At 40.1% G+C, this 15,654-nt stretch overlaps 1 protein-coding gene across 1 annotated transcript in view; it reads left to right on the forward strand.

Moving 5' to 3' along the window:
- Positions 1-15,654, forward strand: part of DYM (dymeclin) — a 167,803-nt gene that overhangs the window by 26,776 nt on the left and 125,373 nt on the right. The window contains exons 7-8 of the mRNA XM_026039349.1: positions 3,349-3,474; positions 3,835-3,977. Coding sequence (XP_025895134.1) covers positions 3,349-3,474; positions 3,835-3,977 — 269 coding nt within the window. The remainder of the gene's footprint in view (positions 1-3,348; positions 3,475-3,834; positions 3,978-15,654) is intronic.

A 15,654-nucleotide genomic window follows, 5' to 3' on the forward strand; every position in this document is an offset into this window, starting at 1 on the left:
AGGAACTGGACCTGTTTGGTTGGAGGTGCAGGAACTTGTGCCACCTCCTGTGATGTGAAACGTGAAAGCCAGGAGAACAAGTGCTTAAAACCTGCTGTCTCTGAGTAAGGGAATAACCCAAGTGCAGGAGAGAGAAGGTTGCAGTGATTTCCTAGACATTGGTACCTGCCCGGCTGAGCCCTTGTGAAAGGGATCCTTCCTAAAAGAGCAAAATAAGGATCTCCRTTAGCTTGTCTACCTGATTTACAAATATATTTATTCTCTAATGGGAAGGATAAGGAAGAGGGGCAATATTGAAAAAATAAAAAATATTAAAGCAGAATAAGTGTTGAAATCTCCAAGCTAGATAACCCAGAAAAAAAAAAAGCTGTGTACGGTATTGTACATACACCTCTATAAGGTGTATTTACTTGGGCTGTGGAATCATCGTGAGCTTTAGCTGAGATCTCTGGATATTTTTTGTAAGATATTTGAGAATAAAAAAATGTCCAGAAGCTCAAACCATCATATGCGCTTCTGACTTTCTGAAAGAGATAAAGAATTCTGCTGTGTAATTGATACACGAGTTCATTATTTTGAGTTTCCTCCTTATCTGCAAGCAAACAATTTTAAGAGGAAGTCAGACATCAGCATAAATGCCATGTAAAGTCTTTCCATATGGACGTTAGCATTAAAAAAAAATAATAAAAACCAAAAACAACCCCCTTTTTTTCCTACAGTCTCTCAATATAACTAAACAGGATTTTCTTTGAAGTTGAAGAAGTTCCTGGTAGTTGTTGCGACCCTTCAGAAAYGCTCAGCTTTCAGAAAACTACGTTTGACCCCCGGAGAAAATGATTTTGCTCTGAAGATTAAGGATGACTCTATCTTAGGAGTTACCCCAGTATTAGGATTCATAACTGCATTTATATGAGAGCAGGATTAATTTAAACATCTGCTTCGACAGGTTGAGTGGATTGGATCTGCAGTAAAATGTTATTTAATTGGATTGTGAATAGATAGAAAAGGAAAATAACTTGCTAACTGGAGTTGCATAAATTTAACTTTTTGTCTTTTTTTCCAGAGCTTTATAAGGGTAGTTTTTCAAAAGTTACGGTAACATCATTATTTCTTTATTCTGAATCTTCTAAAAATGGGAAAAAATATTGCAGCGTCCCTTTAGATTTGCATTTGCGTGAATGTGGTCAGTCAGAAAATGAACTAAATGAATGACTGAAGTGAGGACAGCCTTGGTGCAACTTGTTGCCTCCAGCAGAGCGACCCACACGTTGCACTGGGCCGTGGTCAYGTTTTATCTGTCCGACCAGGGTGAGCTTTGGGGTAGGGACACCGAGAGGCAGCCCGTGGTGGAGCCACCGCAGGCTGTCGGGAGCTGGGAACCGGTTCCAGCTCCGTCTGGTCCCTGGCTCGGCTGAATGTGCAGTGGAACCAGATCACAGCAGAACCTCTGGCCTGCTCTAATCACCAACATTTACCCTGGCGAGCGCCCGGCACGGTGGGCAGCAAGTCAGGTAGCTCACCAAAACCCAGCGAGCTAAAGCGCTCGTCACGATTTCTAAGGAAGAATGTTATTTAAGCAGTAAGTCTCTTTCCTGACAAAGAACTTAAAATGTTATGGGTTCAAAGGCTTAAATTATGAGAGAATAAAAGCARGGGGTTTGTATAACCTTCTCTTGCAAAAACAGTTTTGTATCAGAGTGTGGCTCAGTGGACTTGTGCGTAGTGCTGCGAGCCAGGAAATTGCAAGTCCCGCTCGCTCTTGACTTAGGACAAATAACTCCMCTCTTTCCTCACAAATTCTGGCCTTGAGCTCCTACAAAAGCGTTTTAATTAAGCTCTCTCTATGCTATAATGCCTGAAACTGTTGCTCCTYGTGTTTTACAGTCATGGAAGTTATTTATAGCATTTCTAGCAGCACACTTGACATGTGAATTTAGTTGTGCACTGAAAATTAAGCTGATTTTTTTTCTGAAGAAAAAGCTTGTCCTTTTATTGCAAGGACTACATGAGTTCTGAGACAAAGAGCAGCAGTTTTATTTATTTTCCTTAGGTGTTTACCTTTTGTCCAAATATACACACTACTGGTTTTAAATCACTGTTTGGGAAAAAAATGCAGTTTTGTATTTGCACTTGTTTCAATGGCAAAGAATATAATTGTTAGAAAGTGGCAAGAAGTAAATTTAGCATGAATGTTGGAGGGTGTTTTTAAATAYAGATATTGTAAAGTCTTTGAATTTGGGAATTATAAATTGACATTTTCCGCAGAGTTTACTGAAATTCAGAGATCTAAGTAACTTGATAATTGACCCCTCATACCTGTTGTACACAGCATAGTATTATTAACTACAGAAGCATACTGTGAATATAGTAACAGCAGAGGAAACATTAAAAATCCTTACTAACAATCTCTATAATGGATTGGAGGATGTTTTTGATGCACTTGATGAGACATCTTCCATTTAGAGGAAGGGAAAAAGCCCCTATTAGTCAAAAGCAAAACTAATACYGGTTCACCTTGAAGTGAACCGTTGTGTTTTAAAAGTTTTTGTGTAACTTGCATTTTTTCTTTTTACTGATTGAGAAGGCAAAATCCATTTTCCTCCCCTTTTTTAGAAATATGATGCATAGTAAGATTGCTTTAGGTAGAGGTAGCAACAGAAACTGCACGGTGTCCGAAATAGCGCTTCAGTCTCCTCTCCCCTTGGCTGCACAGCTTTTCCTAATTGACCTGTCCAACTTAATGAGCTTTGCTAATCTGTGTGCAGCCAATCACTGCCGTACAGTCCATGGGATCGACAGCAGAAGTCAGCAATATCCTGAATTTTATACTTCATTTTCACAACTGTATATGTAGCATATTGGCATCCCAAGCCCTTCTTATAGTTAAGAGAAGGTTTGTGTGTTACCTCTTTCTTAGAGATCCCGATTTAGCGCCAAATGAAGCAGAGTTTGGGAAGCTGAACCTTTCTGTCACCTGGAATGACGATTTAGTGACAATTGTGTTTAGCAGGACAAAGAACCAGTCCCATTAATGTTCTGGGGTTTTTATTAGTATTAGAATGAACCATAGTCTGAAAATGGAAATTTCAATGCTCTGGGTARTACATCAATGTTTTTACGTTGTGTTGTCCTTTGGCACATCCGAAAAATGCTTACATCTAAGAAAAATAATCCATTGTCTGTGTGAAGTGTTGCTGCTTTTTCCACTTGTTATTTCCGTGTTCCCGCTTGAGACCGGCTGCGTAGCGAGTAAGCACATGTGAGCCTCCCATGTGCTCCTGTGGCAGAAGGCACTTTGTAAACAGAACTGGTAGATTAACCTTCGTAAAAATGTGCTTTTTCTTGYAGAGATATCACGTACAGCATTTCCTTGGAGGCTGTGACAACGCTGATAGTCTTCCTCTCCTGCCAGTTATTTCACAAGGAGATTCTGCGCGAGAGCATCATTCATAGATACCTGATGCRTGGCCGCTGGTACGTCCTGGGGCTGCTGGCAGCACAAGTCCTTTGGTTGGGCGCGTTTAGGCACAGCTTTGAATGGGCAARTCCTGCCATTCTTTCCCTTTCCAACCTAAAAGCGGGTAGATAACTCAGCACCAGGAGGGCTTTTTTGCCTTGCCTTGAATTTGCTGTGAAACGATTCAGACACATTGCTCCCAGGTGGGATAACAACTATCTGTTATCCCTTAGATGGAAAAAGCGATCACTTGGAGAAAAAAAATCCAGGCATAGCCTAGTTCCAGCAAACAAAAGGGTGCGCAGCATTGACTTTGTAGCTGAGCCAAATTTTGCAACTTCTGAGTCAATTAAAGCTGTTTTCTTTTYGTTTTTCAGCCTCCCCTACACCAGCAGACTCGTGAAAACTTTGCTCTATAATTTCATTAGACAAGAGAGGAGCCCGCCCCCGGGGAGCCACGTCTTCCAGCAGCAGAGCGACGGAGGAGGGCTGCTTTACGGGATCGCCTCCGGCGTGGCRAGTGAGTCGTGTTGTCTATCAACAAGTTTTCAAACGTTATGAAGGATCTAGCCTTCTGTGTGAGCACTCTTATAAACACACATCTAGCCCATTGCTTTTCAAACAGTGATACCAGGGTGTCTGCTCAACACACAAAAGCTGACCACAGGCCTGCTCGGAGTTGAAATAGCACAGTCTCTACCTATAGATAGGTTAGAATCTAAAGCAATTGTATTTGCAGAGATGTCATCCCTGCAGGAGAGCATGCTGCMGAAATAGCTCTGGTGCACTCTTTTTCCTTCTTTTCTTTTTCTTTGTGTTAATACATTAAAAAAAGTTATCTCTACCTATTTGGATAAATTCAACTTATTTAAAAGGTTGAAATAATCTTTGGAGCTTCTGTTGTTGAAACATTTTCAGAGAATGTACTTATTTCATTCYTGATAGTTTTTTAGCAGATATTTGGAATTGATCTAGATACATTATTTTTGTAAAATATATTGTATTGTTTATCAATCTGGGTAGGCTGACTAATTTAGTGACTGGTGTGAGTAGTTTTTGGTCTTTGGTGGTTGGACCTTTTGCTCTCGATTAGTTTGGACATCTACTGAAGAATATTCAAGATGAAKATCATTTCTTTGGTCAGAAAAAGGTTTCTCATGTTTGTTATAGAGCACATTTAGTTGTTTATTTTTATACATATATGTGTGTGTGTATATAATCTTGAGAAAAATAATGATACACATTACTTTGCTTTTTCCTGCTAAACTGAATAGCACCTTGTGAGCTGTTCCTGCGGGAACGTTTGYTATCTCTTTTGGTCTCCTGTGAAACCCTTCTACTGATGCATCCCCGGGGCATATTAAAGTTCAGGCCCCGAGTAGTTTGCCAGGAAATATTTTACAGGCTGTGACGATGCATCTGGATCTCCTCTTGGAGGCAGTAAAAGAGCACGGCTCTCGCTGGGAGCGTATCCCGAAATATGTCACAGCTTCTGTGCGAGACGGTTGCACAGAGCTCCCTCCTGGAGCTCCCTCCCGCCTCCCCGTTGGCCTTCGAGCGCGGGACGCGGCCGTGTTTGGGCCCTGCCCATGGCGTGTCTCACGCACAGATGTTTGCTTTGCAGTTTGATTCATTTCTCTTCTCTTTCTAAATAAATTGCTCACCACAGCCATTTTATTCTGAGAATCCCAACAGGTATGTTCTCTTCCTCTTTTGCACTTGCCAGGGAAATTTGCCTTTCAGTTGATTTTTCCAAAGCAGTTTTCAATATGTGGCTTGTCCTTTTGCTTATGACTGTAGTTTTCACTGCATATTCTATACCTACCTCACCTTTTTATTCAGCTTAGTTCTTCTCTCTCCAGTCATGCTCAGGTATAGTTTTGTTAGTGACAAAGACCCTTTAATTTATTTTTTCTTTCCTTGTGGGCTCACCTGGAGCAGGTTGTATTCAGTAATGCTCCTTTTAACCCTTCATATTCCAGACCCTTCATCCTGAGGTCTGTGTAGGAGGTTACTCATTGCTTACCTCTTACTCTGCCCAAGAGAGGACCTTGCTGGAGAGCAGTCCCAGGCACTACCACCTCCAAGTTTGGACTCCTCCTTTTCTGTCTGCCACAATAGGCAACCCAGGCTGCCTTCACAAGCACTGTTAGGTAAAGAAACGCTAATACAGGACATCTTTTCATAGATTCCCCATCCACGGCTTGGGAGACGCTGTTGGGATATCAATCATGTTCCTAATCATTTGAGTGATATCATATCCCTACATGACTTTTTTTACTTGCTTCTAGTGTATGAAATTTGCATTTCTTACTGCAGACTCTTAAGGCTGCTGCCTACGTCTGTTCTAGTCTCTTCCCACACTTCCACCCCCTTCACTGCTCTTGAACCGTTCTCTTGAGCACTCCCTTGCCATACTCCTACACTTGTCTCATTGCTTCTTCCACGAGTACCTGAAGTGCCATTTTATCTTCTGGTGAATTAAGGGTCTTCATTGAAAGCTTTATATAGAGCACCCTTTTAAAAAAACACTCTCCGAGGACCCACCCAGGGAAGGGAGAAAAAATAAGTGCCACCATGCTGTCAGACAACAGAAATAATCCTTCTGTCTGTGCCCAAATGTTTAGCTATTATTTTTTTTGTATGTGTCACAATTACTTGCCTGCATACACTGCTTGGATTATTTGGACTATAAGTGAAACTTGGATGTAATGGCACTGGGTAGAGTAAATGGTGTATTGGGCCATTTCTGGTAGTATCTCTGAATATGATTTTACAGGAGAAATTAAAAGTGAACTTTCAGTTCTTCCATGCAAGTTGTTTGGCATCTTTTGAAAAAGCACATAATGCTTCAAAAAAACATCTTATTGAAATATCCTACGTTCAATCTCTATAGGATGAAAATAGCATGATTTTTTTCTGTCATCTTTTATTTTTTACATGAACTTTTGAGAGTAATGTTTGCACTTGGCAAGTTGCAGCTGATAAAGTGGCTGTCCCAGTCACCCACCATACCATATATGATGTTCGTAGTCACRGTCACGTGCACTGCAGCGGCAAAGCAACAAGATTTTATAAGCCTTATGTTTTTAATTCCTCCTCTTCCCCCAGCTTCCTGATGATTCAGCAGGAGTGATAATTATGTACCCTGTGTATGTCTACCCTGTGGCCTCCTTTCCCACCATTAGTCTCCTCTTGCATCTCATCCCTTATAGCCACTTTCCTTCTCTCCAAAATCTCGTGTCCTCCTTCCAATGACTTCTCGTTGCCTTGGCCTCTGATTGCAGGCGAGTTATCTGTGTGCGAAGACATGTTTCTCCATCCTGTACATGAAATATCTTAATTAGTTTAGTTCCTATTATGTATCATCTAGTAGTTCAGTAAGCAATTGTGGTTTTGGAGCAATGGGAAATAACAATATTCTAGCTCTTTAACTTCATAGATGACATTCTTGTGCGCAGTGTCTTTGGCTTTAAGCCTGYTTTGTATTTTTGAAGTCTTTGTAGGTGTGCAAAAAAAAAAAAAAAAGTGAAATGCCATTAGCTCCCAGCTACATTTTCTTGTTGTGTTGTAAAGGCATAAATGACTTATGAATATGTGGCAGGTGATATGCTAAAGCAGAAAAATGTTAGTGCTACTCAGATGACAAAAAAAATGAGTCAGTTTAAGTGTTTTCATTTGAAAAAGCTGGTCCAGTTTGCTTTCTGTTATTTAAAAAAAACAAAAGAAAAACAAATGCACCTTGAATTACTTAGGAATTACTGCAGCAGGAATCATATTGACTTGGCACAGTTTAGATGATTGTGGATGACATAAGTTGAATATAAATATAAGAAAATCATCAAGAGCTTTAGCTGATTTGATTTGTTTAGAATTGCTAAGGTCGGAGGGGACCTTCAGAGATCATCTCAGTTATGAAAATTAATCAGGTAACTCATCTGGCCCACAAGTGCACTATTGTGTCAGTAACATAGTGCAGCATTTGGGGTACAAAGATCAACAACTGTGTGTATTCCCATGGCAGTCCCCTTGGGCTGGAGCTGCACTCACGTTCCTGCCTGTTGATGCCTTGCCCTCCTATAGGTGTTTGCGTTATGTTAGGGCTCTTGCAGGAGCCTGGTTACCTGTTTTATACCCCTGTGGCTGCATATACTCTGATTTATTCCTCTTTTTGTGCTCTATTCTGGTTAATAGAGAGAATTGCATGGTTATCTTTACTGTTACAAGAAAACTAGTTATTTATATTTAGTGTGTAATGTAAAAAGTCACAGAGGAAAAACACATTATTTAACCTGGTTTCTAATATCTAGATAAAACATATCAAAGTAGGAAGACACAATGGTACTTTAACTAATGTGTATCTGCCATTTCTTGCTGGTCCAGTGAATTTTTCTTTTAGTTGCATATATTTCATTATGGATCTTTCTGCCTTCCAGAACTTCTGATGATGCCTTGTGGAGCTGTTGGGCAGTCTGCTACATAAATTGATTTTTTTTGTCAGTGCCCCTGGTGCTTAGTCATAAATGTTTAATTCTCTGTTCATGCTCATCATCATGAAAACRTAGACCTTAGACCTCTCTTCCATTTCTGTTAATCTTATTTCTTGCCTACAGTCCATACCAGCATCACCCTCTTGTCACAGCAATGAGGGTGCCTTTGAATATGCCCAAACCAGTGTCCAGGTCTTCAACTTTGTTTTTTAGGTTTCTCCAGAGGCAGATCTGAAGGGCAGCAAAACCCGCGTCTGCAGTTTAAACACATCTTTGAAATCAAGTAGCTGAGTGTTGGTAGTAGCGTAGCTGGGGCAGGTTTGAACTGTAAAACCTGCCGGGGGAGTGCAATAAATTAGAGAGCAGCCAGATCCTGGCCAAAATCCGTGGCACACAATGTGCCGTGCTGGGAGTACCAGCGAACCTGCTTTAAGGTTGCAGTGAGCTAATATCAGCCTGGGGTGCGAATGTCCTCATTAAATATCTTCATTTCCCTTTTTTTTTTTTTTTTTCCGTAGATAAAGCCCATGTTCTGTCTTAATTACAGTTGCTTAGAAAAGCATTGCCTCAGGCATGAACCTCTGGAGGCCAGAGATATGTTTGCTATCAAGCTCTTATGCGTTTCCTTTGACGTACACAGTGGTGTTTTTATTGTTTTAATCAAATTTATCTTTGTGGTTTCGAATAGTACAAGAGCCCAGGACAGCTATGGAGCACTGCAGAATCTGGTGGCTGGCCTGGACAGCAGCTGCAGTGAAGCTGTGGGACCTGGGCCTTGGCTGCAGCGACCACTGCAACGGCCGCAGGAGCAGCCCTGGCCTAGAGCCAGCTTTGCTAGACCCTGCTGAGGACAAGWCCACACAGAATGCCCGAGGTTGGAAGGGACCTCTAGAGCTCATCCAGTGCAACCCCTGCTCCAGCAGGGACACCCAGAGCTCGGGGCACAAAGTGGCACCCAGACAGGTTTGGAAGATCTCTCCCTTCGTGCTGCCTGAGACAAACTGGACAAGCCTGAAGCGCTTTCAGCATCCTGCTGCAAAGCCCATGCTTTCCCAGCCCAACTGCTCAATTCTCCAAAAAAAGATGTGTTCTTACCATTCCCAAGCTTAAATATTTTTATTCTTTACAACCTCTTTAAAGCCTTTCATCTGTCATCTCTACCTGTAGAGCCTGTCCAGGTTCCTGATGTGCTGAGAACACCACTGATTACATTGACTAATACAGGTTTTTCTCTTCCCCATCTCCTTCTGTCRGTGCATTTTGCTGCTTGTCCTATACGTGGATCGTAAGCTCCATAGGATAGAGGTCCCCATTGGGTATGGACAGGACGCAGCACGGTGAGGTTGTGGTTTGTGGCCACAGCTGCTGACTTCTCTGGTAATGCAGATCCTAATTGGAASCATGTGTGCTCTTGTGTTTACTAGGAGCTCTGCAGCAGTTTTCACAAGGTGTATTGGTGATTTATCTCCTTGACATTTATCTTAATATTGCAAAACACTGAGCAACCTCAAATAACCCTTTATTTAAAACAAGAGCCAACTCCTCTCGCCTCCAAACTGATTTTTTTTCTTTAATTTTATGGGAGAAACTGCTTATTAGAGGAAAACAAAAATCAAGTTGAGGTATTGTAACGTTAAAAGTTTTAAAGTTTGGTATCTTGCAAAAGTAAGGGCTAGAAAAAAAATTGTTGAAATAATTTCCTGTATTTCACACTCTTAACTGCAGAAATCCAGATTAACTGAAATTATGATAAAATATTTCTATAAATACAAAAGTTTTCTTATAGCTAGTTGTTGAAATTCTAGGTTTGATTAGAAGAGTCCTTTATCCTTCAACTTGACAATGTCAATAAAGCTGTTCACGCTTCTTCACCTTAAAATGCAGAATCAGCAAAATGCTGCTCCCTACGTAGCATGTTTTAAGCCACAAATCTGACATTTTTTAAAAACCCAAACTGTAAATACTTTAAACTGTAAAARTTATTTCTACTTTACTTTGCTAAAGTGCTTTGACCATGTCATTCAAGAAAGGGACCAAAGTCCAGGAATTAAACTTTTTTTTTTTCCCTCTCTTTGGTTCAGTGTCATCTTCCAGCAAATCCCAGAACTTCTCTCTGAATTTTGTCAGAGCTTAAATATTTTGAAAGTCACCGTTCTGGATTATAGATAACAGAATATGCAGGGATTAATATGTGACCAAGAGAGGGTTGTTACTAACACAGGATATTGAAACACCACAGCTGGGCTTATATTAATTGTAAGGCAGTYATTCTTGATAATTTTGAGTGTTTTTTAGTCTTTCCCTCCAGTATATGTTCTCTTGCTTTGTATTTGGGGTTGAAAGTTGTTCAATAGGGTAGGRAAAATGGAGTATTTGGTCTCAGGTACATTGGTGCTGTTCAACAAATAGTTTTACAGTTGATACTTATTTATTGACAGCTTTTTGAGGGGACTGTGAAATGAAGCCCTTTCCAAAATAAAAGCTAATACTCAGTTCCTGCAGGTTGTTTTTTAGTGCATACAGGGTGAAAGCAGAAGAATTTATCCATGGGATAGATATAACATTGGGCATAGGAGCAGGACTAATGAGTTGTGCAAGCAGTGCATCATTATCAAATCAGTCCAGGTTCTGAAATGGCCTTATAAATAATTTTGTTGGGGGAGAAGCCTAGAAAAACTTGAAGTAGCCTTTGCCTTGGAAAGGGAGTGCAATTTAAAAAGACAAAAGTAAAGAGCAGGTGCTCACAGCTTGGTTCATAATTGTATAAGGCTGCCAGATGTGTCACTTGAAGGRAGCAAGAGGAGCAATGACTTTGCTTACCTATTAATTGCATTAAATCTCTATGGTTAAATTAAAGCAGCAAAATGTAAGTATTTGTCTTGCAGATACAACGGTGCTTATGGCTTCCAACTAGCAGCAGATGTTTTGCAGGTTACACAGGAGGTCAGATCTAGTATATGTGTCTGATATATGAATATAGCCTTAGTCTGAGCTGTTGGTTTATTCAATGACAACATTTAAATATAGAGTGGTTTACATAAAGAGTTTGCAGCAAACACTTAATAGTGAAACAAGAGTGTTTCTTGTAGCAAGTGATAACTGCCTTTCCAGCTCTTAGAATTGCATAGAGAGGACTGGAAAACTTGGGTTTGGGGGGAAAAATCATTACTACGAGTGGGAAGATGCCACCCTACCTCTTGAACRTAAATGTTGTCAAGAAATGCACATTTATGGCTGAATAATGCAAGTTATTACTGAAAAATGCAAATCTACTACTGGAGCAAAATTTTCTCCGATGCCAAGAGTCAAAATCAAATTTGTTTCCGTTTAACCAATCTGGAAAGTGTTTGCTTGCCTCAGAACATCTCCRTTTTGAAATTTCACAGTCTTGCAGATTCATGCAGAAACTCTCAGCCTACGCTAGGCCTATGAATCTGGAACTTGTCCATTTTGCTATGCTAATTCTATTTTAAATTAATTACGTGGTGTGTTTCTGTAATTATGGGCAGTCTGTGCAGAGTACACTTAGTTTGAAAACTGTGAAGCAAAATTACTTTGGGTAGTAAGTGAACATACTACAAAAATCTGAAGTGTATTCCCATTGTAATTCTGCAAAGATGCAGTGTTGCCAGTGTGCTCTGTATGGAGGCATGTCCAGGTGGCCTAAATTCCATGTGAAATCCCTATGCATTATGTGTATAGACTGAAGCATTTGTTTCTGATTTTGCAGATCGATTTTTGAGACAAATTTAATTTCAACAACTATTTCTAATTCACATATTTTTGTGCGAGAAAATGTTATTCTTTACATTTTAAGTTAACAAGCATGGAAATTTTTCCACCTTTTTTATTTCTATGGATTAGAGCTGTTCTTTCCTGTTCTGTAGAGCCATGGAGGAGCTAAGATTTAATGAGGCCTTTGACTAAAATCTTTGTCGTAAACCAACAAAGACAAGCCCTAATATGATTATAGCGTAGTTATTTTTACTTAATGCTTTAAAAGAGCCAACCGTAATTAAATGTGTTCTGCCAAACTGTAGTTTCCAACACAAGTATGAGATTTTTACATAACCTGATAAATGGCTATTTTTCCTTTTGAACAAGCCATCAAAAACATTTTCCTTCTTTCTTTGAAAGATTTCCCAGCCAATTTAAAGTARAGCCAAAGTAAAATCATGTGTTTTGCAGGGAATTAGAAATTTTTGCAGAAACAGTTGCAGAATAAWTTTTATTTCCTTCTCCTGAAGTAAGTAACTATTGTTCAGTAGGTTTGGAACTATTTTTCTTACCGAAATTTAAGTTATTAGTATGTGGTAGCTGTAGCGTATAGCAGTGAAAGTTATTTTTTCATGACATCTGGGTTTGTTTGTCAATTTTTCTCTTTCAAGTAAGTGGCATTTTCCAGAGTGACTCATTCTGGAGAAAGAAAAATACTATTAACAGGAAAAGAATGTGGCACCTCGGTGTAGACATCCTGGGGAAAAGAATGGGCTTCCATTATTGAAAAATAAGTTGTTGTCTTACGTGGAAATGTAGCAGTTACCCGTACAGGAAAGTGAGAGTTTTTGCTTGTTTCTCAGTAATTTTGTTTTAATTTAGGTGTTCGAAGAATGCTTTGCTGATGGCAGGATAACAGGGTGCCCAAAGCTTTCCATGAAAGATCGTATGAAAATGGCTTTAAAGTTGTCCTGATGTTGCAGCCACGGTCATCTAAGCAGGCAAGGTTTGTAGGGAGAGGCAGTATCTTTTATTAAAGCACTTGCTGTAGTTGGAGTGACAGGAGGATGTGCACGAAGTGCAACACAATCCATGKGCTGGCAAGGTTGTCTTCAGATGCCACTGCTTCCATGAACTCATCTTTACTAGAAAGCTCAAAAAATTTCCCACTGAAATCCAGGATGAAGATTGTCCAGCCATTTTCCTGGGGTCACTGCTGGATCCTAAAATGGATTTTTTTCACCATAATTGGAATACACCTTTCTTTTTAATAGCTAATCAACAAATACTGAAATTTAAGCAAGCTAAGCATTACAAATCTGTAGCTGTAACCCTTTCAGAGTGGGATGTAAGAGGACAACTAGACAGATTAGAGGCTGGAGAAGAATACGTAGAAGTAAAYCTGGTTGCACAGATGTCTCGCATTATCTTTTCCTTTCCATCATTGGTTTCTGTCCTGTGTGATGGAAAGAATGGAGAAGCCTGGACCCGGTGAAGACAGAACGTGGATGTAGGGATCAGGGATGGCTCCCTCATGTCCTCTTAGCTCGGCTGYGGTGTGCTTGGCTGGCAGGAGAGTTCTCGCCTCCGGGTACGTGGCTGCTGTGGATGTGAACGCTTGCACCAGAAATGTTTTTATATAAAAAAGCAATTACTCTTGAAGTTCCAATACTGAAAAATAAACGTGACTTTTTGGAGTTTTGTTAGGTGCTTGTTCATGCAAAATGTCAAGGATTTTGATCCAGCAGGTTCTTGCGCTTTATTTTTGTTTTGTGTTATTTTAAGCAAATGTTTGGACTTTCTAGATAGGTCTCTGGATGTTCCCTCTTCCCTTGTGCCAAGCATTGCCCTCTTTCCCACTGATTTTGGAGCATTTTGGGAGGCTTGCAGGGGACTCRCTGTCATGGAACTGCGGGAGTTCAATGGACAGACTTTTTCCCTGGCAGAGATCCAAGCCTTGTCTTCCTGTTTTGGATATTAATAATGACAGAGTTGAGACCTTGTCACTTTTCTCCTGAATAGCGAAGGTAATAAATTCGGAAACTGAATTTTGTAAGGGAATTGTGGTCAGGAACAAGCCAAGGTTTTCCTTCCAAGTGAAAAATTTCAGGATGAGCCCAACTCAAGTCATTCCTAATAATTGTGCAAAGGCTGAAATTCTCATTTTTCTGTTAATATCTGGCGTTTTACTCAGCATGGTGAGAATCTGTAAGTAGTAAATATCTAGACCTATAGTCTCGAGCTGAATGAGCTGACAATGTTTACTTTTCCGGTGGTTTTAGTTCAGCAAAAATGACATTACTTGGCTAATTCAGTAAGTGGGGTAGTTTTATAYTGCCATTCTTAACATGCAGAGACAGTTTAAGTGTGCTTATTTCTGCCATGAACATAAATGAGTGTTAGCTTTGTGTAAAACGGTTGTTATTACAAGACTTTTGTAAATTTTAATAGGTGTCTAGGGGCTACGTATAAGTCTTTATATTGCTCAGGGATGGCAGAGCTTATATTGGTAGACTTTCTTAAATCAGCTTGCAGATGGCACTTATTTAATAAGGCTTTAGAAGACATTTGAGGCAAGCTTCCCAGATGTATTTTGCACTTCCTACCTTGTGAAGAAAAGTATACGTCATATATGTAGACATTAACGGGAAGACACATTCCCAGAACACGTAATGATGGTAACGGGATGCACAGGGATATCAAGAGGGCAGTCTGGAATGGATCTRCTCTCCTTCCCTCATGGGACTATCTCGTTGCTGTCCTGCGTGATTTCTAGCTGCATTGGGTGTCATCTAGATAAATGAGATGTCAAGAGGCATGCCTTGTAGGGAGCTCTGCTTCTGATTTTGGGGGAGATTTTTATAGATCTCTAACTACACTGTTTGGTGAAATGAATTTGAAGGCGGGGGGGGAAAGGAGGATTAACCAATGGAATATTTGAGCAATGAATCATTTGCTGAGAGCCATCTTAATTATATTTTCCTCTGTGCTCTCAAGAAAAGTCTTGTGTTATGATAATCAGACTTAAAAGCTTTTATTTTAGACTGGCAGAAGAACATGCCCATTCTTAAAAGAGAATTTTAACTAGGCACTGCAGGCCCAAGAGCTTACCTCTTTTCCAGCTGCCTAAGCTCATCTTATAGTCTTCTAAATAGTTTGATTTTGAAGATTTGTTAACGTACTGGGAGCTGTGCAGCTCTCGCTCCAAAGAGGAACGACCCTGRACGTTGCTGTTGATCAGAGGTCCATGGCAGTTCTAGGGGATTGGATSATCCCTCTGAAACTGCCTTTCAGAAAGATTACCTTCAAAAGCCAACCAAATGATAGTGATAGTGCAAGCAGTGTTGATATAAAGTATTAACTTCAAAATTCCCAAGCTGTTAGGCATAAGATGTTTATTAGGAGCTTTCTAAATGAATTTACAAAGGAAAACATACGATGTTACTTGGTCTTTCTGTATATGTTTTAACTTCTTATTCGTTTGGATATAACTGAGTTGACTTGTTGCAACTGAGAAACAAAACCAACTGGAAGCAGCTTGTGGAAGTAGATTCAAACCCATCCGAGCCTCCTTTAGAAGCAGAAATGCTGTGTGATTGCAGCTCTAGGGGAGCAGCAAGTTGGGCCTAATTGTGCCTTGAAGCCATCGCTCTGCTGTGCAGCACCAGGACATCTAACAAAGTAAGATGTAGCTGCTCTTTATAGGTGCAATAGGTGGTTATCTTTGGTTACTGCATGATTAGATGTGGATGCTTCTATCCAGAACTGCAGCTCTTGTATTTATGGAGGATTTTGATGTGAAGTTTGAGAAACGCTTTTTTCTTGCAAGATCCAAATGACTGGGACAGAAGTATCGTCTTCTCCCAAATGTGTTTCTCCCAAACTTTGCTTCCTCTCATGATCCTCCTCCACATCCACTGTAGATATTTGTCTTAACCTCAATGTATATGTTTTGTATTAAGCTGTGATATTTTAAACCACTTGATATCG

The sequence above is a fragment of the Nothoprocta perdicaria genome, unplaced genomic scaffold (genome assembly GCF_003342845.1).
Source record: "Nothoprocta perdicaria isolate Ctin4 unplaced genomic scaffold, notPer1 scaffold_10, whole genome shotgun sequence".
Lineage (NCBI taxonomy): Eukaryota > Metazoa > Chordata > Aves > Tinamiformes > Tinamidae > Nothoprocta > Nothoprocta perdicaria.